Source organism: Phocoena sinus, chromosome 4 (genome assembly GCF_008692025.1).
Source record: "Phocoena sinus isolate mPhoSin1 chromosome 4, mPhoSin1.pri, whole genome shotgun sequence".
NCBI lineage: Eukaryota > Metazoa > Chordata > Mammalia > Artiodactyla > Phocoenidae > Phocoena > Phocoena sinus.
Window position 1 is genome coordinate 15,108,924 of NC_045766.1, and position 25,240 is coordinate 15,134,163.

The window sequence follows — 25,240 nt, forward strand, 5'->3', positions numbered from 1 at the left end:
ATACAGGGAAACAAAGATAAAGAAGACAGCAACTTCTCCTCAGAAACAATGCAAGCAAGAAGACAATGGAGCAGTATCTGTAAGGTCCTGAAAGAAAAACCTATCAACCTAGAATTCTGTAACTTTCAGATATATACTATATAACATCTTTCAAAAATAAGGATGAAATAAAAACTTTTTCAAATATTCAAAAGCTGACAGAATTCATCAGCAGCAGATCTGTACAGGTAGTACTCCAAGAAAAAGTGAAATGACACCAGATGGAAATGTGGGTCCACATAAAGGAATAGTGAACACAGGGAATGGTCACTACATGGGAAAATGTGTAAGATTTCTTTTGTATCATTGAAATCTCTTTAAAAGATAACTGACTGTTTAAACAGAAATAACAAGAATATATTGGATCACAGGCCTAAGAAAATATAGAATAAAAATCTTTGTTACCTTGTCAGAAACCATGCAAACCAGAAGAAAATGAAGTGACATCTCTGAAGTACTGAAAGAAAAATATTGTCAACACAGAATTTTATACCCAGCAAAAATATTTCAAAAATGGAATTGATATAAAGAAGTCAGATGCCAAGACAATTTCTTGCTAGCAGATCTACAACACAAGAAAGGAAGTTCTTTGGGCAGAAGGAGCAAGACACCTACACACTCATGCTTACATCACACATGGTCACACATAACTGACAGGCCTGGATTTTAATCTTGGCTCTGCCACTTATTTGCTGTGTGATCTGGAGTTAGTTACTATACTCTCTGAGGCTCAGCATCCTCATTTGTACAATGGAGGCAGAAGTGTCTACCTCACAGAAGTGCTATGAATCCCACAGGAGCAGTAAAATGTTAACATTCTGGGTGGAAGGCATGTGAGAAGTCTTCATACTAGTCTTACAACTTTCTATAAGCCTAAACTTATGTCAAAATAAAAAGTTAAAGGAAAAAACGAAATATGATGATTTTTAAAATTATGCACACACACACATATGTATGTTATATCCCTGTCTCAGATTCTGCACACATTCAGGAAATGGCTTGTTCTGATTAAACATTGTGGTCAACGTGAAATTTTCCTAAGGAAATAGAATATAACTGTACTTGGCATCAACAGTCTTCACCAAGAACAGGGACCTAGCTGGGCACTGGGGAACTGCTGTGAGCCCTTCTAACCACAGGCCAGGAGATGGAGTAAGCCTGGACAGGACAGCTCGGTGGGCAGAACCTTGGCATAACCACCTAGAGCCTTATGCCACCTAAGTGAGTTCATGCTCACTTAGATGCATGCAAACACATACACACACACACACACACACACACACTCTCTCTCTCTCTCTCTCACTCTCAACCCAGCAAGCACCAGAAGCCCTGGCGTGGGGGGGAACTCTCTAGTACCCCTGGTGTCTTAGCTACGAAACTGAGAACCTCATCAAGGATGACGTCTTCAGGATTTCTTGAAAACCACCTGAGCCTGAGCACACAGCTCATATGGGCTGCAGAGTTCCTCCCCACCATGGCCAGCTCACCCACTGTCTGGACCCTCTCTACCTCACTGAGTCATTTTGAACACTCTTCTCAGCTTCAAAGAGGTTCTGGGTCTCCCCTCCAGGTCCCAACAGCAGTAGCAGCACCTGCTAGCTTTGAGTGCTAGCCACTCTCCACCTCCAGCTAGAACAGGAGCTCCTGCCTGCAGTGCACACACTCTGGCTTGGCTTCCCTGGACAGCCAGGCCTGGATGGGCAGGATGCACTCCATTCCAATTGACTTGAGGCTCAGCCCAACTCCAGTCCGACCCTACGCTGGCCAATCGTGTCACATGTCTGAGTAGCTGCATGGGTGCTGTGAAGAATTCAACCATAGTGAGGATATGTACGTTTGAGAGAAGGAAGAAACACATGCTAAATTCCCACCACCAGCTGATCTTTTGACAAGGCTGGTGTTAATGCAATTTGGTAGTTTATTAAACTGAGAGGAACTCTTGGTTCATCCACAGCATGGAGGTTGGCAAAGTAATATACGTACATGCTCACATTTATACTTCTCTTCCTAAGGCAAATTGCTGGTGGCATTGCTATTAAAAGCCTCATTCACAGGGAGAGGACAGTGGGGCAGTGACGATGCGCAGACAGAGCGCTGAGAGCCATGGCTTGTGTTTTCCAGATTATCAGCTGAGGTCCAGTCAGAGGGGCCTTGTGACAGTGGACCCACAGCCCCCATCCAAGGGGGCCCAGCTGTTGCCTGGCCATGAGATCAAGCTTGCCTGGTCAGGTGGAAGGTGGCCTCAAGGTCACAGGCTGCTGGAGGCATGGCATCCTTCAGAGGAACCCTGGGCTGGCGCTGACCAAGGGTGCTGACTCCAAGGCCTCCCCGAGCACAGGGAGCTGCTCCCGGCACTTGTGGGGGCCCAGCGCCCCCTCCTGTCCCTGCACACCTTCACACAGCGCTCACTCTGTGGACCTTGCTGCTTTGCCGAAGAGGAAATGGGCACAATCCCAGCCCCTGCATGTCCAGAGCCAGCTGGTGAGGGAAGAGTGGATGTGGAGACCTCCCCATTCAGTCATAGAAAGAAGACCCCTCCTGCCCTCAGCATGGGCTCAAGGGCACCTGCTCAAGATTCACCTGGAGAGTAGGGATGGCCTTCCAGGTGAAGTTTAGAGACGAGGACCATTGTTTCGGGGGTGGAAGATGCACTCTAGATCTCCGGACCCCTGGGCCTGAGAGTGAGCACAGGACCACCCAGCAGGCAAGGAGGATTCTTTGTCTCCAGCCCTTGTGGACCAGAGATGACTGCTGGCCAGGCACTGGGGCAGCTGGAGTGCCATGCTGGGGAACAAGAAACTGGGCGTATATTCAGGTCTGCCCCTGGACTTGGACGCCTGGGTACCAAGAAGATGTATCCAGGCTCACTTGTCCCATCCCACAAGCTCCAGGTCCTTAAGGAGCCCTTCTCCAAAGCAGCACCACAGAGGGTGTGAGCCATAGAGGATTCTGGAACTAATTTTGTCCAAGCCTCTCACTAAGCTAGGAGATGTGAAGTCAGAGAAGAGGGGCCGCTTGCCCAGGATCACATGATCCCAGGGTCACGGCCAGATAGTAACTCCTGGTGCACAGCCAAGAGCTCCACTTCAGAGGTTTGCCTGAACCCATCAGGCTTATAGAAGTATGCCCAGGACAGGAAGATCATGCCTCCTGAAGCCACAGTAGGAACACACAACACGGGAGGAGCAGCAGAGATTAAAACTCACAAAGGCCCTGAGGCCTGGCTTCTAGAAGGATCACAGATCAGAGTGGCCTCAGAATACCAAGTCATGGCAAGAAGTCACCTAGAGATCATCAGATCCAGTCCTTCACGTAACAGAGGAAAAACTGGAGGCCCAGGAAGCAGGAGGGTTTGCTCAAAGATGCACAAAGGGAGAGAAGTAGCAGAGCAAGAACCAGGACCCGACTCCCGGGGCCTCCCTGGAGGAGGGCCTCCCTCCTCCCATGGCCCCAGCCAGCTGCTTAACCAGGAGCAGGTCATAGTTCCTCATGGAAGCTCCAACTCCTTTTCTGCAAAAGGAGGACATCTCTAAGGTGTGTCTTCCCTGGAAAAATCTTCACCCCATCTGTATTAGTTATTTGTTGCTGTGTAACAAATACCACAAAGTTAGAGGATCAAAACAACATACACTTATTATATCACATGCCCCTGGGGCAGGAGTCTGCACGGCTTTCCTGGGACCTCTGTTCGCAGTCTCGCAAGGCTACAATCATGGTATTGGCTGGGCTATGTTTCTTTCTGGAGTTCGGGGTCCTCTTTCAAGCTCCTGTCTGTGGTGGCTGACCAAATTCAGTCCCTCATGACTGGAGGACTGAGTCTCCATCTTCTTGGGGGCTACCGGCCAGGGGCTGCTTTTCCCCTAGAGGCCACCCACAGTTCCTCACCACATGACCCCTCACTGCCCTCTTACCACATGGCAGCTCACACCTTCAAGGCCAGCAGAGGAGTCTTGTAGAGAAACAATCATGGGAGTGACAGCCCATCTTTGCCATACCATATTGGCTAGAAGCAAGTGTCAGGTTCCATCTGCATTCAAGGGGAAGGTACTAGGCAAGGGGGTGGCTCATTCAGGGTCACCTTAGGTTGTATCTGTCAAACCATCTCACATTCCTAAAAGATGCCCCCTCTAACTCTTCCCTCAGCCCCCGCCTCCTCTCCTGCGGCGGTGTTAGTGGCTGGTCACCTGCTGCAGAACCTCGCAGGTCTCTCTGTTTAGGACTGAAGCCCTCAGTTGCCCTGCACGGAGGCTGTGGTGGGCAGGGGCTGTGACTACCTCACCATACATTTCCCACAGCACTTCCAGCTCCCCCCGAGGTGAGGTGGACAGATGAGTGGACATTGCTGTCCAGACCAGAACTCTGGCTTAGATGACCCTTTGGCTGCATGACGGAGAAAGGGGAGGAGCTGGCTCTTCTGGCCCAACACCTGGGGTTCTGCCCTCTTCTGATGCAGGTGGGAGAGAACCAGGGTGGGTGGGCTGGCAAGGCACCTTTCCAGGCCTGCATTTCACATTCTGACGTGGGCAGCAGCCGGCAGTGCTTTGGCTGGATGTGGGGGAGTGATGGATTTGAATCAGGGGAGAATTTCCGGATCCTGGTGCTACAAGTAGGATCTGCTAATATCCCTAAAATAAGTGGCTAATCTGAGAGTGGCTTTTTTTTTCCCCTAAAAATAAACCCTTCTCAGAGGTGCTCTCTACACAGAGAAGAGCAGAACCAAATAATCTCCTGGCCCCAAGGCTTGACCCTACTTGCAGCAGCCCAGTCTGGGAACTGCAGGGTCCCAGTGGGGCAGAGCCAACTGGCCTTGGGGAGGGAGAGACGAGGCTCAGTCTGCTCATGGAAGCCTGGTGTCGCAGCACTGGGGCCGTGGAGCTGAAGAATGCCCTCCCTCATCCCCCGGGGCCGAAGTGAGAGCCCTTCTCTCCACTCCTGCTCTGCCTGGCCGAGGGTCGTCGGCCTCCTCACAGCAGCAGCCCCCACCCCTCAGCTCATCCTCCACGTGAAAACAGAATTAGTCCCATCACTCCTGTGCCCCAACAGCAATCAGTGCCTCCACAGGACCCTTTAATTCTATTTGGTTGAGGCCCCAGGACGGACAGCACCACTGCCTAGAGCCTTATGCCACCCGGGCTTTCCCAAGGCCGCAGCACGTGGAGGCCAGCAGGCCTGTGAAGGTGCGCTCCGGCACCTGTGTCTGGTGGGGGGGGCTCCCCTCAGTGCCTCCATGGCCCTCTCTTCCCTGCACTTCCCGACTCCCCCCCACCCCAATCCTTCACTGGATGGGGAAATACACAAGAAATGTGAGTCTGAATGCTTCACTTTATCCTCTTCAGTCTGTGTGATGTTTATTCCCCGCTCGGCAACAGGGTCAGAACAGAACATTTTCTCTACCTCTCTCGGAATCCGCACGCCGCCCCCAGAGGGACCTGACGCCCACGTGGAGGTCACACTCGCAGCTCTGTAGTCCCGAACCAGGGATGTGTCTCTTGGTCCTGCTTCTGCCCCGGGATGGGGGCAACGGGGGTACCCAGCAGGGTTTCGAACAGGTCAAAGCTGGGCTGAGCTGCTTGCGGCCAGCTTCCAGGCCGTTTTCTCTAGTCCAGCAACTCTGGGTAGGGGTGACACCTCTGCTGAGCACCAACCGAGGGCACAGGTCTCCTTACCCACTCTGACCTCACAGACCATTAACGTGGCCCTGCCCACAGGGGTCACTGAAATGTGCTGTGACCACTGACGATGCATAATTAGAGTATTCTTCCCCTACCAGCTACACTGGCAAAGGAATACCCAGGTGGGGCTCAGTAACCTCCATGGGCGGAAGACACGAGGGGCAGGGAACAGAGGTTACCAGGGCTTTGGAGGGTGGCGTTTCAGGCCTTGAGGACAGACCATCAGACCGTGAGCGGGCCTGCGGGTGGGGGCCAGGTTCAGGAAGGCAGCCCCCTGTCTCCATGCCAGCTCCCTGGCTCCCACCCTTTGTCTTTTGCACAGCCAGCTTAAGACTAGGTTTCTGTTTCCAAGGCGGAGAGGGAAGCTCTTCCCCACACAGTCCTCCCTCAAGTCCTCAGGGACGCCTGAGCTGGTTGGGAAACTGGAAGCTGGCAGAGAAGAGCAAGGGAATCTATGGAAGGAAGCAAAGGAAGGGAGTCAGGTGTCCGCTGGAAGAGAAGCCCAGCAAGGGAGGCAGTGGCAGGAGGCTGCACAGGAGGCAGGAGCTCGCACACCCAGCGGCCCGCTCCTCTCCAGGTGTACACCCGCCCTGAGCAGCTGGCGGACGGGAAGAGTCTGGAGCACCCAGGGCACTGTGGAGGCTGGAAGGGCAGAGGAGCTTAAGGCAGCCAGCTTGGGTACATCTGGGGAGTGTGGTCTTGCAGAGAAGGACAAAAGTCCCTCCTCTACAACCCTTCATTGTTCCTGAGTCCTCAGTCAACAGAGAAAGAATCAAGAAAATATACATCCGCAGCAGAGGTGAACTTCAGGGCTGGAAGGAAGCTCAAGCTGATACCTGTCACAAGGCCTCCTCTAAATTCCATCCTCTGAATGTTCCCAGCCGGCCTGGGTCGGGCCACCTGGATCTCCTGCCTGCAAGTGGGCCATAGCCTTGTCTTCTAACCCATAAGCATGTCCCTCCTTGGTTGAAGCCCCCCATTGGGTCCCAGCTGCCTGCAGGGAAGACCCAGACTCCTGTGTGTGGCCTGACCCTGCTTCCCCAGGTGCAACTCCTCCCACCACGTTCCCCCAACCACACCAGAGCCCAGCCACGTGAAGGATACCCAATTCCCTGGAAGGCCCGTGCCCATCACAGCCCTCAGCTTTGGCACAGCTGGGGACTCTGCTCGTGATGCCTCCCTCACCTGCCAGTGAATTCCTGCTCACTGGGCACCACCTCCTCCGGGAAGCCTCCCTTGATTCCCCAGCAGACCACACCCGCAGCCTTGCTTGTGTAGTTAATACTCACATCAACGCTGGCTGAGGTCCAAGAACTGTCCCACTCACAACACCGCAGACCCTCCAGCCTGCAGTCCCTGGGCCGTGTCCTCAGGGAAGGACAGTGGCAGTGAACTTGAGGTGCTCTGCTTGTGAGCAGCTGTGGGGCCACAGGGGGTCAGGGTGAGTCTGTCCCCCTCCCTGCCAGGCCAGGCAGCAGGGAAAATGCCGGCCATTGAGTCAGAGACCCGGGGGTCCTTCCCAGCTCAGCAGTAGCAGCTTCTGGGTCCCGCACCCTGTGTAAACATCTTCGCCTCTCAGAGCCTCACTTCCCTCATCCACAAATTGATAAGCAGCTCTACCTGTCAGATCACAAGAACGCTGCCCTGCAGCTCACTACACAAAAACGGTCCATCAGTGATTCTCCAAACCTTGCACCCCTACTTCTCCTCCCCCCATACATCTACGAGCAGGCGGGGAGGGGGGGTGCCATCACTATTTCACCAACAAAATTACCTCTTACTGGAGCATTTAGCATGTGCTACATATTGATGTATTAGACACATCTTGGAAGTCCAACAAGGTCATAAAGGCCCTACTGTCTTGGAGGGAAATGAGCACCGGGGGTCCTCATATTTGAGGCCCCTCTCTGTCTGGGTGTTACATCCCAACACCCAGACAGAGAGGGCCAGGCTGGGGTGGAAGCCCAGGGCTCAAGAGGATGCTGTTGGTGATGGGGCTGGAGTAGGAGCTGGGACTGGTCTACTGGGGACACCGCATATCCCTCTTGGCTCTGGCCCCTTCCCAGCCCTCCCCACTTACCACCCACCCACCTGGCTACAGAAGGAAGTGTCCTGGAGTAGGAGTACCTGGGAGCTGTCACCCATTCTGCTGTCCTCTGTATGAGATAAATGCCTGTCGGCAGGAAGGGCAAAACAGCTCCATCCCTGTTGCTTGGCAACCTGAGCCAAACACATCATCAGAAGGGATGAACCAAGGCACCCCGAGGGCACAGTAGTAAGGCTGGGCCCAGGTAGGTGGGCCTAGAATGTTGGCCAAGAGAAGAGGTGGCAGACTGGAGAGGACCCTGCACTGGAGCCCAGCGCAGTTCCAGGGGAAACAGTTGGCAGAGGCCCTGATCTCATGCATTCATCCCTGCAGCCCCTCTGACCCGTGCCGTGCCCAGGCTGGGAGTGTTACTGGCTTGGCGTCATACTCTAAGCTGGTGCTGAATTATAGAACCACTTAGAGCTCCACTGGCTCTAGTGATCACCAAGTCCACTAGCCTCCAGGGACATATCGAGAAAGTGAAAGGTGAGCTGGGGCTAATCCAACCACATGGCCAGCTGGTGGCAAACCCTAGACAGAATCAGGGTCTCCAGGGCCCTGATATCTCCAGGCCTGGAGGGAGAATGAGGCCAGAGGAAGGGCTACCCCCAGAGCAGGTAGGAACCAGCTTCTCAGTGTGACTGGTTCTTCCCTTCTGAGTAATGAGTTCTCAGCTAGAACCTGGCTGAGCCAGCCTCTGTGACCTGCCCTCACCTCATCTCCAGCCAAAGGGGGAAATGGGTGAGCCAGTCATCCCAATACTGGAAACCCCTTTCTCGAGGGAAACCCCACTAAAGCAACAAGCCCATCCCCCAACTTCCCAGACCCTGGAGGAAAGCTGTGGTCTCCAGCACAGAGCACACCCAAATGAAGTCTTCCTCCCTCGCCCGTCCTGCTGGGGCTCCAGGCTGCCACTCTTTTAATGCATTTTATAGAGGTAACCTTTACTGTAAAGGCTCCATTCTGCCCTCAGGGGTGAGGTATCATCTGCTTTCTCCTGAACCCTGGTCTGTCCATTGGGTATGTCACCCCCCGGGGAACTGGTGGCACCTGGGCGAGTCACTCAGGCTCCCACCGGCCTTGTTACCAAGAGACCAGGATAAATATGCTTTTCTACTGAAAATAAATCATTTTTCTAAAACGATAACATATTCACGGTAGTGAAAATTTACTTTTTAAAAAAGATCCCACTTAGTTCAGGGCCAAAGTTACCGAAATAAAAAAGGGAATTGGAAATTTCAAGTTCAGTAAAGAAGCTCTCTTAGGAGTCCTCAGGCGTTAGGAATCTGCATCCTTTCCTGCCCTGTTTCAGGAAGCAGAGACTGGCTTCCTCATCATCGCGGTCCCCTCAGGGCTTAAGTGCCCAGCCCTGCCTGTAGCCCCATTTCCCGGCAGCCTGTCTTTTGAGCTCTCACAAAAGCTGCTCATCTCAGGGTGCGTCAAGTACTTCTCCCTGGCAACCTCCCCCATCTTCTCTGTGGTGAGAAATGGAAAAGGATGACAGACAGATACACGGACAGACAGTGGAGGAAATGCCCAGTACAGTAGTCCACCCCCGATGATTATGAATTTTGCTGTTCCACCTAACCTTTCCTCACCCTCCCCAACGGGTCTGTCCATCAGTTTCTCTAAATGATTTACACTGAGACCAGAAAGCCCTGCACATTCAAAGGCTCATTCATTCTGCAACAGTGGAAGAACGGTTGGGGAGGACAGGAACACTTTGCAGCCTGGATGGGACACAGATGGTACCACCCTCAGGCCTGCCCTGGGCGAGCTTGCAATGTCAAGGCAACACCTATAAGGATAAATATTCATGGGCTGATTTTAGGGATTTAATAAGTAACAAAAGGACAATGAGGTTATTTTGTTATATTTTAATGGTATTCATTATAATTTGGAGGCTGCAAATGATAATGATAATCAGACCATGCAAACGATGGTAATTACTGTTACACCTGCACCACCAGAACGTGTTCTCACAGTTTCTTTTTTGTCCTCTGGCGAGTTCTCAAGCATCTATCATCAGCACTGAGGGTGCCACTTTTCTCTTATACCAAGTACAGGTTAATTCTCATCTTGGTGTCTGTCTGTCTGACCTCACACCCAGTTCTTTAAACAAATAAAGCAAAGGTTCTGGGCCTGCACCTGACAGTCAAGGTTCCCTCTCTCATTCCAGCCACTGAGGCAGGGAGAAAAATTGGGAAGAGAGAAAGCAGGACCAAGAAGCTGAGGCACAGAGACACTGGGTGATTCACTTCAGATCTCAAAGTGAGCTCTGCCGGGTCTGGATGTGTCCCTTCCGCCCCACCTCTGGTGGCCTTGCTGCTTCTCAAAGTTCTGCAGAGATGGTGGGGATGGGGGTGCCCTGAGAAATTCGGCTTCCGTGAGATGAACGGTGAGGTGGGCATGACCAAGGCTAAATGAGCCATTCCTCTATGAAGGACTCTGTAAATGTTGCAGATAAAAATCCTCTGGCTTGAGAAAGCGGCAGGTGTCAGGATGAAGAATCCTATTCCAAAGCGGCCTTGACTCCTGTCGCTTTCAATCTACTGATGGGCCATCAGCAAATCCCACACAGCAAAGATCTCTCATCATTTTCAAATGAGATATTTAATGAGCACAAAACTCCTGCAGGCGGAGAGGGGGGAAGGATGACTAAGATGACTAGTCACCTTAAGGTGCTGAAATTTGCCCTTAAGGGGTTTAAAATTCAGTTAGGGTTTTTGTACCTAAAAGAAGTTAATAAGCATTTTAAAATCCTGAGGAACCAAGACAACAGAGGTCTTGGGGCAGCATGTGATTGTTTCTAAAAATGTTCAGAAAAAAACAAAGCTCCACCATGGTGAGTGCCCAGCTAGGCTGGGCACAGCAGGGCCAGCAGGTCTGGGAGGAGTCAACTTCTGGGATGGGCTTCAGGCACAACCACCAAGCCAGCGGTGGGCTCCCTGTGGGGCTGCAGCAGTGTGGGTTGCGGGGAGGCAGGGGTCAGGCAGGACCCTCCTGGCAGTGAGGACAGGGATGAAAGTGGAGGGGCAGCCCCTTCCCTCTCAGCAGTTGCTACTTGTCCTGCTCTCCTTGTCCTTGTCCTGCTCTCCACCCTTGTCCTGCTCTCTACCCCACGTACTTCCTCAATGCAGGAGGGAGAAGAGCAGGCAAAACTCCCTGGAGAGGGTGGGCCCCTTGCAAGACCTACTCCCTGCACTCAGCCCAAAGAAGGAATACCAGCATGCTGCCTATAGAAGCGTCTCCCCCTCTGAAGCCTTCAGAAGGCGCCTCTGACACCTGCCCCCATAGGTGGGTAGGACGCCCTGCTATGTGCTTCTACAGCAGCTGTTCCTCCCTCGTCACGGCCCTCGCAGACCTTTACTGTAATTATATCCGCAGATGTCTATGCTCCCCAGTGGACTATAAGTTCCACGAGGCAGGGATACACTCAAAGATCTGACTGAATGAATAAACGGATGCTGGGAGGAGGAAGTGAGAGAGGCGGATGGGGGAGGGAGAGAGGGATGGTTGAACAAATGAGAAAACAACCAAAGCTGCCTGCAGGGTCACTATGCTGCATGAGTCCAGGGATGCCACTCACATCGTGCTCGGCATGGATGGCACCTCCAGCAACACAACTGCCAGCGAAGGACAGGAAGGTGGCTGGTCAGAGGGAGAAGCTGGCCTACTGGCCTCAGCCTGGGGAAGGAGACCAAACTTGTGTCCATCAATCTTCCTGCTCCGGCTGGAGGAGTCTCAGGGAAGGGAGGTGAGCAGAGGCCAGAGTGCAGCAGACACAGCCCACTTCCCCCTCCCTGCCACACACACTCGGAGAAGCCCCGCATGAAGCTGGAGCCCCACAGAATGCCATCAGAACTCAGAAGGAGGGCTGTGTCCCCCAGGTCGAGCTCCTTCCTCAGATATCTGCTCATGCCTGCCTTCTCTGGATGCCACCAAGTGCCCAAGTCGGGACTGGTGTGCATCACCCCCTCTTTCACCCTCCACTGCCATCAGCACAAGGGCACAGCCAGCAGGCCCAGAGAGCCATCTGAGCCCTAGCAGGATTGCACAGCCTCCACACTGCAAGGAAACCCTTCATCCTGGGTCCACAGCAACCTCTCCACAGTCCCTCCCCCTGCCAGGCTGATACTGGCCAGCCTGTATTCCATGTTCCGCAGTAAGGCAATCATTCTGCTGCTAGGAGGGGGTACTCTCTCATGGGCTAGAGGTATTCTCTCCAGATTGGCTCCTCAAGGCTTCCCACCCAAACCAGATCCCTGGAATCTCTGAAGGTCCGATGCCCCTGGAATTATCTGGTCCTGGACACCCTCCCCATCACTGGGCTCCAGGCCGGGCACTCCTCTCTGGGATCCAGCTGTCCTCGCCCACTGGCCTAGAGAGATGCTACCAGTAAGCCAGGCACAGGGAACAGGAGAAGGCCAGCTCCTTCCCCTGGCCCCTTTCCAGGGGACTCAGCTCATACAGGCCAGCCCATGCTGTTCTAGAAGTCCCTGCTGTGCTCAGCTGACCCAAGTTCCCTGAGTACAGAAGGGGAGGTACCTCCAAGGTCACACAGGGAGGGAGACCCAGGGTGGAGGTGATGACCAGAATTCAGTGGGAACTCAGAATTCCCTCCACCACACAGGCTGTAGAGGATGCGGGCACAAAGGACCAACACGTGTAAAAGTGCATGTGGGCAAGATGGAAGCCATGGCTGCGGTGGCAATTCCTCTGTCCCACCAGGCTCAGAGATGCACATGTCTCCTGCCTAACTCAGGGACCCCAAAAGCTCTGTAAAATTGAAGGTAAACAACCCACTAATGACACAATAAAGTGGGAGGAGGCTTTTCAGGGTCCTAGGGCTCCCTGCCAGAAGGGACCAGAGTGGCTAATAGCCAATGGCACTGATGGCAGTGCCTTTTTCCCTAATGACCATGTTCAAAGGGCCCAGAAAGCATGCTCCCAACCAACTAGCCCGGTATCTCCACCAGGTCACCCAACCAGCCACAAGCCTGGCCAGAGTATGGCAACCCTAACCCCCTATCAGGAAAGCTCCCCAATTCTTGGCTTCCCCAATTCAAGGTCACCTTATTTCCCAACGGCATGTTAGTGACTGGGAACAGGAGATGTGGTTCCAGTCCAGAAGGGTGAACAACTCACAATAGGACTCTGGGTCGACACCCCATCCCTGGGGCTGGAACTTCCCATATAAACATGCTGGAGAGGTGGGGGCTCACTCTCTGAGGCCTTCAGGTCTCATTTCTGTGATTTTAGGGGCAAAGGGGGTTTGCAGGGCTCAGTAGGGGCCTCAGCCCATCAGAGATTCCGTGGGAGCCCAAAGTTTTACCTCAAACACACCATTCTCCTCATCAAACCCCTGGTCCTTTCCTGAAGCATGTTCAGACTTGGAATAAACAAATGTTTGCTGGGAACCTCCCATGGTCCAGGCCCTTTGGGAGACACTGAGGAAACATGAAGGGGTAAGAGAACTGCCCTTAGGCAACCATCTTACAGAGACAGAAGCTAAGGCTCAGAGAGGCTTTGAAATCTGCTCAAGGCAACACAGCTAAGAATTCAACTCTCAGGGCTCTAGGCCCGCTAAGACTAGCACTGGGATGTGAAGACCACCCCCACCCCCCAAATCCCTTTAGGCACAAGGAAAAGTTAGTTTTGTGAAAATGGAATCTAGTAAGATCAGAAACTCAGAGTCCAGGACACAGGGCTGGCTGCCTGAGTTGATTTTGTTCTGAAACGCCCAGCCTGGCCCCAAAACCCATGTCAGAACTCGACCACCTTCTGACACCCTTCTCTGAGCTGTAATGAGCAGCAGCAGCAGGCAGGTGTGTGACCTCCACAACCCATAGGCACACACATCACAGCAGCACTGCTCCCGGAGCCCGCCAGGTCCTCCCAAGGTTGTGTGTGTCTTGGCCCCTTGTGCAGACAGGCACCAAGCCAGGTGAACAGGACTGGTATGTAGAGCTAGAGCTGCTGGTCCTGCTCCCAGAGACGGCCTTCTCCCACAGCAGAGCTGGTCAGGGCCCAGCTGGTCTCCCTGCAGCCCCAGGTGAGAGGGCTCTGGAGGGATGCTCTGAAAAACCACTCCTTCCTACAAGTGTCAGAGGGTCCATGCTCCTCAACATGGTCTTCCCACCTCGGGACTAACCTGGATTTTGGAGATGCTTTCCCTGGGGAGGCTGCTGGGCAGTACCTAAGCCATTTGTCTCCCCCTCTCCCCGGCCCCTGGCCCGCTGCCACGGTGACCTCCCCTCCCCCAAGAAGGGCGGTGAGCTGGGGGGTGGGAAGAATCCACCGCCAACGCTCTCGGGAGGGGTGCTGGGAAGCCAGGCAGGGCGTGTCGCCTGGTCCTTTCTCTGCCCAGCCTCAGGGGGCCCCGGCTCTTGGTGTGAGGCGCCCCGCACCATCCCCCGAATCTGCCTCGCACTGGGGAACCCTTGCTGTCATCGCCCAGATCCCTGAGCCCCATAGGGGCTAATACACACTGGCGAAGGGCAGCGGGTCTAGAACCTTCTGTGCCCAGTCGGACGTAAGCCAGGGGAGGTAGGCGCCCTGTTCCCCCACGACCTGCACCCGCTCTTTTCAGAGGAGACATCTGTGGGTCTCCCCCCGCCCGCGGCCGTCTGCCCTGGGGTCTGGACGTGCCCGTAATTACGGTTCCGGGCAGGGGCCCCAGGGAACCCCTCCGGTGCCGCGGGGTGGGGAGCGGCCAGACGCCAGTCCCGTCTCGTTCTCCAAAGAGGGGCGCCGTCCTCCCCGCGACCCTCGCCGGCGCCCCGCCACCTGCGCGGTCGCCCGCAGCCGGTGCCGCAGTGCGAGCGAGCCAGCGAGCCCGGAGCCTTCACGCCTCGGCCGGCGCTGCTGAGCGAGCCGCCGCCCTCCGGCCTCCCCGCCGCGCCGCACCTGCACCCGCACCCCGAGCCCCCACCCCAGATCCCACCCTCACCCCCACCTCCGGCCCCAGCGTCTCCTCGGCCCTTACCCTTGGGCCCTCCCCTGCCCGGCCCTGCCCGAGCCGGCCCCGACTTCTCATCCCCAAACCTCCCCTCTACCCAGGCACCGAGGGGCCTTTTCGAGCCGGGGCCGGGGTCCCAATCGGGTAGATGATTTGGCGGGGGTTCGACTCGACGCCGAGCCAAGAGAATAAGCGGGGTACTTACCACTCTGCTCCCCCAAGAACACCAACTTGAATTTTCTCAGTGGGTTCCCAAAATCTCCCCCTGCGGACATGGTGCTGGCAGCCTGGGCTGGGAGAGGAGGAGGAGGAGGAGGAGGAGAAGCGAAGGAGCAGGGAGGGGAGAGGAGGAGGGCGAGGGGAGGCGGCCGGCGGTGCGGGAGCCGGAGGGGGAAGGGCTGGCTGCGCGCGTCCCTGACTCCCCAGCTGCGTCCCGGCCCCGGCCTGCGGCTGCGTGTCCGGCGGCGGAGGAGAAGGAGGAGGAGAAAGAAGAGGAGGAGGAGGAAGGCTGGGGCTGGGCTGCCGCGGGCGGCGCTTGATGCGGTGCGAGGGGCGCGCTCTGGACGCCCGAGGCGCGGCGCGAACAGCGAGGCGCGGGCTGAGCCGGGCGCAGGGACTGCGCGCAGGGCGGAGGAGCGCTCTCCCAAGCCGCACTGGTCGGCCCCCCTCCCGCCTCTCTTCTCCGCCCGCGCCTTGCGCTCTGCGCGCTCCCCAGCCTCTGATGTCATTCGGGGCCTGCGGGGCTGGGGGGCGCCAGTCCACCCACCCGGAGCCCGCACCAGGCGGGGGAGAGAACCGCCTCGCCGTGCCTCAGAGAGATCCCCGAATCGAGCCCTGTCTCACTGCCCCTCTACGTCTGTCTTCCCCACTCTACCCCTCCTTTGAATCCAGAAAATGACGTGAAATTATCAGGGGATATTCGTTTCTGGTCTTTCAACCTAGATGCTAGTCCCTTCCTCCACCTCCTGCAACACCAATGCACACTCAACCTGGCCATCCTAGAGGGTGGAAAGGAAAGGAGTGGGGGATGAGCCAGGGTGTGGTGGACCGTGTGTGCTCAGACAGGCTCTACTGTCATCTTGTGCGTCTCTTGCCCTCCCCACCCTCTCTAGACCCAGATCCCTCCTCTTGGGCACAATCTGTGAGGTCATAGGTGTCCCCACAGACATGCCCAGTGAGAGAGGAAGCACCAGTAAAAGGCGTACCTTCCTCAAACCAACCGCTCCTAAGGATCATTTTATCCTAAACCTAATGCCCCGTGGGAGAGAAGGAGCAATGAGGCCCTGAATGTCAGCACCTCCATCTCCAGAACGGTGCCCTGGATCCCTGGACCCTGGGGCCTCCGTGTTGACAATGCCGCTCCTTGCCCTGGCAATTAGGTGTATCTGGACAATGAGCTCCTGGAGCACAGGAGGGAGACCTCCCATTTGCCTCTGTATTCATCCGACCTTTTAAGGCACACAGAGTAAGTTGTGAGTGGGTGAGAACAAGGAGCAGGTGCCAGGTGTTAGAAGCACTCCCAACCCAGTCCTAGCATTCTGGCTAATGCTAGCTTTGAGGTTTTGCAAAGCTGCCTCTACTGTGCTGCCACCACGTGGTCTATGCTTTTAGGACTGTTCAATGAACATTTATTTGGGATTATAACCCAAATGTTTAGGAACAAGTTGCATGTGTGTGTGTGTGTATTTCATACAGAGAGAAAAGTGAGAAGCAACCTTCATCTCTGGAGATTTCCAGAGGACATTTGTTGACCTCTTTTTGACTTACATGGCTTGCTTGGGATGTCTCCCTGTCTGGCTCCATGGTTTGTTTACTTAGAGTCTCTCTTTCTCTCGTTGCTTATTAAAAACCAGAGAGTGAGTTCCATGAAATCAGCAGTTGAGGCTCCACTACTGAATCCCAAGGACCTAGCTCAGAGCTTAGGAAATAGTTGTTGAAAGTTTGAATGAATGTCTAGAATGCAAATCAGAACAACTGTTTCACTTATTGAAGAGATTGTCTTTTCCCCATTGTATATTTTTGCCTCGTTTCTCATATGTTAATTGACCATAAGTGTGTGGATTTATTTCTGGGTTCTATATTCTGTTCCATTGACCTATGTGTCTGATTTTTGTGCCAGTGCCATACTGTTTTGATTACTGTGGCTTTGTAATATAGTCTGAAGCCAGGGAGCATGATTCCTCCAACTCTGTACTTCTTTCTCAAGATTTTTTTGGCTATTTGGGGTCCTTTGTGTTTCCATACAAAATTTGAAATTATTTGTTCTGGTTCTGTGAAAAATGCCATTGGTATTTTGGTAGGGATTGCATTGAATATGTAGATTGACTTGGATAGTATGGTCATTTTGACAATATTAATTCTTCTAATGCAAGAACACGATATATCTTTCCATCTGTTTTCCATCATGTTCAATTTCTTTAATCAGTGTCTTATAGCTTTCTGAGTACAGGTCTTTAACCTCCTTAGGTAGGTTTATTTGTGGGTATTTTATTCTTTTTGATGTGATGGTAAATGGGATTGTTTCCTTAATTTTTCTGTTTGATAGTTCGCGGTTAGTGTATAGAAATGCAATAGATTTCTGTATATTAATTTTGTAACCTACAACTGTACCAAATTTATTGATGAGCTCTAGTAGTTTTCTGGTGGCCTCTTTAGGATTTTCTATGGATAGTATCATTTCATCTGCAAACAGTGACAGTTTTACTTCTTTCTTTCCAATTTGGATTCCTTTTATATCTTTTCTTCTCTGATTGCTGTGGCTAGGACTTCAAAACTATGCTGAATAAAAAAGGTGAGAGTGGACATTGTTGTCTTGTTCTTTTCAATAAATGGCACTAGGAATACTGAACAGCTATGTGTAAAAGAATGAAGTTAGAACATTCTCTAACACCATATACAAAAATAGACTCAAAATGGATTAAAGACCTAAATGTAAAACCAGGTACTATAAGACTCTTAGAGGAAAACATAGGCAGAACACTCTTTGACATAAATTGCAGAAATGTTTTTTTTTTTGATCCATCTCCTAAAGCAAAGGTAACAAAAGCAAACATAAACAAATGGGACCTAGTTAAGCTTAAAAGCTTTTGCACAGCAAAATAAACCATTGACAAAATGAAAGGACAACCTACTAAATGGGAGAAGTGTCTGCAAATGATATGACCGATAAGGGGTTAGTATTCAATGTATTTAAAGAGCTCATACAACTGAACATCAAAAAAACAAAACAACCAAATTAAAAAATGGGCAGAAAAACTGAATAGACATTTTTCCAAAGAGGAAATGCAGATGGCCAACAGGCTCATGAAAAGGTGCTCAGTATTACTAATCATCAGGAAAATGCAAATCAAAACCACAATGAGATATTATCTCACACCTGTCAGAATGTCTATAATCAAAAAGACCAAAGATAACAAATGTTGACAAGGATGTGGAGAAAAGGGAACCCTTGTACACTCTTGGTGGGAATGTAAAGTGGTGCAGCCACTGTGGAAAACAGTATGGAGGTTCCTCAAAAAACTAAAAATAGAACTGCCAGATGATGCAGCAATTCCACTCCTGGTTATATATCCAAAAAATAATAATTCAAAAAGATATATGCACCCCAATGTTCATAGGAGCATTATTTACAATTGGAAGCAACGTAAGTGTTCAACAGATAAAGACAAAGAAGATGTGGTGTATATAGATAGATAGATAGATAGATAGATAGATAGATAGATAGATGGAATACTACTTAGCCATAAAAAAGAATGGAATTTTGCCGTGTGCAGCAACATGGATGAACTTGGAGGGCATTATGCTAAGTGAAATACGTCAGACAGAGAAAGATAAATACTGTATGATATTATATGTGGTAACTAAAAACTATAACAAACTAGTAAATAGAGCAAAAAAGTAGACTCACAGATACAGAGAACAAACTGTGGTTACCAGTGGGGAGAAGGAAGGGGAAGGGGCATATAGGGGTAGGAGAAAGAAAAAGGTTATTATGGGATTATATGAAATCATATGTGTGAAACTTTTGAAAATTGTAAAGCACTGTAGGATTTAAAGAATCTTTCATTCAATAAAAAATTTTCTAAATAAAAATAAATTTAAAAACTAAAAAATTCATCCTTTTCCCACTGGGAAAAAAGCAAACAAACAACTGTTCCACTCCTCAGAATGGCCTTTGGTTTGGAGCCCCATAGACTGTAGGGCATCACCCTGGGATATCTCCCCTATGATGCCTGGCATCAGGCACAGGGCCACATTTCAAACTCCCACCCCACTTCTGCTCTGGGGTTTTGCTCTCTCAGGAGGCTGCATCCAGCATGGGGCTGAAGGATGCCCTAGAAGGAGACAAGCCTCCCAAGCCGCAGCCCTTCCTGCCTCTATGAGTGGTCCCTCCATGGGAGGGGCAGGGGAGGCACCCAGTGGGGCACCCTTCCTCCTACCCACACCTTTTTGTAACATCTGGTGCTGTCTTCCCACACACTCTTGTCACATCCTGAGGAAATCATCTGTGGCAAGACGAAGTGCGACAGAAATTGTACCATCTTATCGGTAAGCCTGCGCAAGTCCTGTGCCTTCCCTGACCATCTGGTCCATACATGAGGCAGTGGGGCCGTAGGGGAGGGAGGGGTGGGGCACGGGCCCCTCTGGGCACCTCTAAGCCTCTGAGTCAGCTTACGTGCTTACCAGCCCCAGCTGACTGTGGGCCAGGATGCCTTGTGGGACTCTGTCCAATTCTTCCAGTTCAAATGACAAAAGCCCGACTCCAGCTACTTGGGTACAGCGACGTGGGCTGGCTCAGGTAGCGGGAGCAGACAGTGGCATTGCTCACAGAATGTGGTCATCAGGCTATGGGATCAGAGTTGGCTCCACATCCCTCTCCTTCCCCATCTTTTGTCATTGCTCGTCTCTCCTTATTTGGGGTCTTGTTCTTAACCTGCCCTAGAGCAGACAGGCTTTCTCCAGGTGGGGAAAACAAAATGTGAAATGTGGCCACTGTGACACTCAGTTTGGCAATCCCACTGGAACAAGTTTCTTCCACATGGCATCCTTGTGTTCCATTTTTGAAAATTATGTAAAGCTTCCTATTGAGGCTAACGATGTATATATAAGTTGTAAAGAAAACCTGTCATTAGGAATGCCCATTTACCCTCCACCCAGCTGGAGCAATCAAACATCACAATATTCTGAGGCGTCTGTTGTTTCCCTCCACTGCACCCCTGCTGCTCCCTCCCTCCCCAACGCAGAAATGCAGAACCCCAGCTGCCTTTTCGTGAGTTTATCACATTTGGATGTGTCCTTCAACAATATCTCCTTTTGTTTGCATCTTTTGAACTTTATCTAAGGTATCAAATGACGTGTTTTTCTCCTATGACTTACATTTTTCTTACGTCATGTTCCTAAGATCCATCTGTTGATGCGTATAACAGCAGTCCTTTCATTTTCACTGCGATTTTGTATTCCATTGTTTGCTCCAATTTTAAAATCATTTTCAGTAAAATGTGTCCAGTTTAAAAATGTAAAATACTTTTAGATTCACAATGATAACATCTTACATAGCCATAGTACATTAGTAAAACCAGGAAATTAACACTGGAAAATGTACCCAGTTTTCCTTCTGCTACTACAAATAATGCTGTTGTAAACATTCTTTATGTGCCTCCTGATACACCTGTGAGAAGTTTTAGCAAACTGTGTTTTGAGTAAATAAACTGAGGTATAGAATTAAGTATATGTTTAATCTTATGCCAAACTGTTTTCCAACAATAGTCCTCAGCTCATATAGCTCTACACCTTCACTTATAGTTTTCATTTTCTTCAAGAGAGTCTTGACTCTTCTCAGCTCTTTGCTATTTAACGCACTTTTTAAAAACTTTTTAAAAATTTGCAGTATAGTTGATTTACAGTGTTTCAGGTGCATAGCAAAGTGATTCATTTATACATATTATTATATGCATTTTTAATTAAACTTTTAATTTTGAGATATTTATAGATTTACAAGTAGCTATAAGAAATAAGACAGATCCTGTGCATCATTTATCCAGATTCCCTCAGTGGTAACGTCTTGCAAAAACTATAGTACCATATCACAACCAAGATACCGACAGGTGCAGAACATTTCCATCCCACAAGGGTCCCTCATGAGGTCCTTTATAGGGACACCCTCTTCCTCCTGCCCCACCCCTTTCCTAATCTCTGGCAACCACTAAAACTGTTCTTTGTCTCAATAATTTTGTCATTTTAAGAATGCTATATAGGTGAAATTATACAGTATGTAACATTTTGGGATTGGTGTTTTTCACCTGGCATACTTCTGTGGCGATTCACCCAGGTTCTGTGTATCAATAGTTGGCTCCCTTTTACTGCTGACCAGTATTCCATAGTAGGGATTACCACAGTTTGTTTACCATTCACCCATGGAAGGGCATCTGGGTTATTTCCAGTTTGGGGCCATTACAAATAGAGCTGCTATGAACATTCATGTACAGGTTTTTGTGTGAACCTAAGTTTTTATTTCTCTGAGATAAATACCAAGGAGTGCAATTGCTGGGTCATATGGTAGCTGCATGTTTAGTTTTTCTTTCTTTTAAAGGAATAGCCGAACTCTTTTCCAGTTAGTACCGCTTTATATTCCTACCAACGTCACATGAGGGATCCGGTCTCTCCACATCCTCACCAGCATATGGTTTTGTCACTATTTTTTGAGCCATTCTGTGAAGTGTGTAGAGATATCTCACTGTGGTTTAATCTGCTTTTCTCTAATGGCTAATAATATTAAACATCTTTTCATGTGCTTATTTGCTATCTGTATATCCTCTGAAATATCTGTCCATGGCTTTTGTTCATTTTTTAATTGGATTGTTTGCTGTTTTACTGTTGCATTTTGAGAGTTCTTTATATATTCTAGGTATTAGTCCTCTGTCAGATATGTGGTCTGCAAATATTTTTCTCCCAGTCTGCAGCTTATGTTTTCATCCTCTTAACAGGGTTTTTTGCACAGTAAAAGTTTTCAATTTTGATGAAGCCCACCTTACTGATTTTTTTTTCTTTTAAGAATTGTGCTTTTGCTGTCATGACTAAGCCCTAAGTCTCAAGATTTTCTATGTTTTTTCCTAAAAGGTTAAAAATAGGTTTATGTTTTACATTTCAGTTCATGATTCACTTTGAGTTAAATTTGTATGAGCTATGAAACTTAGGTTGGAGGCTTATTTTGGTTTTTTTTTTGGTCTATGGATGTCCAGCTGCTTCAGCACCATTGTTCTTCCTCTAGTGAATTATTTTCGGCCATTTGTCAAAGATCAGTTGGGCCTTGTTACTGTTGGGGAGGAGGTGAACATCCGGTCTCCCCACATGGTCTTCGATGACACTACTGGTGGGAGTCACTGCCCACCTCCCCCCACCCCATACTGCCCAGTGGGGACAACAGGCCCAGCTCCCATCTTGACCTCCTCTGATGCCCCCATCCCAGCTGAAGGATTGGGGCACCTTGATCTAGCTTAGAGGTGGTAGAAGTCTATACTCACCGCTTGGACTTTACTGGGGTAGGTAGGTGGGAGTGGGGGGACCTCACAGTTTTTCTGCAGTGTTTGACTAAAAGTTTTCTGTCTTACTAAGCTGCCCCTCTGCTGCTCCATTGACTAGAGAGAGCAAGCTTTGGTTGGGGCTTTATTTTTGTCTGTGCTCAGTGGTGTTTTTTAGTCACTAGCTTCTTCAGCTCCAAGTCCAGGACATAAGAGATAAAAGGAAAACCCAGGGAACTCATCACCATGTCATTCCTCAGGCCCTAAGGTCCAAAGCTGGTCTGCCTTCTTCTCTCCACCTTTTAGAGTTTTCTTATGTTTGTTTTGTACATAATATCTAGAGTATTTAATTGTATTTAGCAGGAGGAACAGGGAAAAGTATGTTTGCTCTACCTTTCTACCTACATATTTTAATGTAAACTTTTATTGAAATGTATCATGCATGCCTAAAAGTCAACAAATCACAAGTGTACAGCTTAATGAATTTTTCCAGAGTGAACGTATCTATCTAACCACCACTCAGATCAAGAACAGGAATATTTTATATATATATGTATAACTGAATCACTTTGCTGTACACTTCAAACTAACATGACATTGTAAATTAACTATACTTCAATTAAAAAAAAAAAAGAAGAGGAATATTGCCAGCATCCCAGAAGTCTCCGTCATGCCCCTTCCCAGGCATTGCTCTGTTCCCACAAAGGAAAGAACTATTCAGATACTTCAGCAAAGACTGGTTTTGCCCATATTTAAACTTTGTATAAGTGGAGTCAAACAATATGTACTCTTTCTTTTATATTTATTTATTATTTATTTGTTTGTTTTGGCTGTGCTGGGTCTTAGTTGCAGCACGCAGGATCTTCACTGCAGCATGTGAGATCTTTAGTTGCAGCATGTGGACTCTTAGTTGTGGCATGCATGTGGGATCTAGCTCCCTGAGCAGGGATTGAACCTGGGCCCCCTGCATTGGGAGCATGGAGTCATACTCACTGGACCACCAGGGAAGTCCCAAACAATATGTACTCTTGCATCTCTGGCTTCTTTCATTAAATACTGGGTTTGTGAGAGTCACCCATGGTGTTGCATGTGGTAGTAGTTGATCCATTTTTGAGGTTGTATAGTGTTCCACGGTATGAATATATCAGTTTATTTATCCATCTATTGTAGAGGGACATTTCAGTTGTTTCCAGTGTTTGGTTATTACAAATATTGCTGTTATGAAAATTCTTAGATGTGTTTTTTGATGAATATATGTGCCAGATATACACGTGTATTTCTTCTGGGCATATACCTAAGTGTGGAATTGCTAAATCATAGAGTATGTCTATTTTCAGATTTAGTATATACTTCCAGCTTTCCAAAGTAGTTGTACCAAGCAGCAGTGATATATGAGAGTTCCAGTGTTTCACATCCTTGCTTACACTTAATATTGTCAGTCTTTTAATTTTAGACATTCTGGTGGATAGGTCGTGATTTCTCACAGTAGCTTTAATTTGCTTTTCCTTGATGCTTAGGAAGGTGTTATCTTTCTTTAAGGAGGATTTACATTTGTTTATGCCAGGCACTAGGGAATCCTAGCAAACGGTATTCACTTAATCCAGTTTCAGAAACTGAAATGCTTTGGAGATGGACTGAAGTCTCTGTGAGAGCTGGTCTCCTTGCAGTCCAGACTGATGACTAGGCTGCACTTCTCTGGGTTCTCATCCCAACATGAGTCTCTCTTCTTCAGTGAGTCCTAGACTCCAACTATCTACCCCATTCCTTTGAGCCTGACTAGTACACCTCCCAGACTCTCGGCTGACTTGTCCAGTATTAGTAAATGCTTCTGGGCCAGAAGTAGTCCAAATGTTGGACACACCTTCCTGGATTCCCATTTTCTCCAAAATCTAGGCCCACTACGTCTTTGCTACTTTGTTCTCTCTCCAGTACCTTCAAGTATATTTTTAAAAACTGTGCCTAGTTTTTCTTGGTGCCCGGAATGAATCACCTAAACTTCTATCAGAAGAGGCATGGGGTTTTTTAAAAATCGCTTCTTGTTCCTTCTTCCTTTTACAGATATTCTCCCTTATACCTTTGAATATATTTGCTACATTTGCTATACTTATTTTACACAGTTGATCTGTATGCATTGTGTCCAGTTTGTTGTATACCTTTTATAGTGGTTTAATCCTCAAGTCTCTCCTGGTTTTGGCTTGTGAACTCCCGTGTCCCTTGTGGTTATCAGCTGTCCAATCAGATAATGAGTAAGGGATACGATGAAGGTCTGTTTTTGTCGCTCCTGGTAAGTATGAAGGGTGGTGTGGGGATGACCCACACCAGATGGAGAGCCCTGGGTACTCCAGAACTGCTACTCAACCTCCTTCTTGCTTTTGTGTCACAGAGAAATCTCTCTAGTCAGGGACTCCTAGATTCTTCGAAAAAAGCAGCAATGATAAAAGACAAAGTCTTTAGAATGGTCTCATGAGTGGGATCACCTACTGTCCTTGAAACCATCATCTGCCATCCATGAGGGTCTGGAGGAGACTGGGATGGAAGAGCAGATGTCTGGGCATCTGGGCAGCCTGTATGTGCTTCATCAGAATCCCAGACACGGGCATGGCTCTGCTATGAGCCTGGCACCCCGAGCAGCCAAGTTGCTGCCGCTCATTCCTTTTCTCCCGTGACAGGCTCCAGCCAACCTCCGGGAAATACAGCAGCAAGGAACGAACAGAACTTAACATCTCTCCACCACCCTTTCTTCCCACCTGTGTACCTGCCACCCCCGCCTCAGACTGCTACTAACGTTTCACATTAGTCACCCAGCTTAGTCTCCCAGGGGTTAGTCACAGTGTTTATATTAGTTTCTCCGTCTTACTTCTGTAATTCCTCTGTCATTGATTTCTTGGGGGAGGCAACCAGAAGACAGGGCTAGTTCACTATCTTGCACCTCCCTTTCTCTTCCTTGAATTCCTTATCATCATAA

At 49.7% G+C, this 25,240-nt stretch overlaps 1 protein-coding gene across 1 annotated transcript in view; it reads right to left on the bottom strand.

Annotated features, from left to right (window-relative positions):
- RAB6B (RAB6B, member RAS oncogene family) overlaps positions 1–15,400 on the bottom strand; it is a 53,215-nt gene extending 37,815 nt beyond the window's left edge. The window contains exon 1 of the mRNA XM_032630653.1: positions 14,964–15,400. Coding sequence (XP_032486544.1) covers positions 14,964–15,033 — 70 coding nt within the window. The 5' untranslated portion in view covers positions 15,034–15,400. The remainder of the gene's footprint in view (positions 1–14,963) is intronic.
- Positions 15,401–25,240: the final 9,840 nt, after the last annotated feature.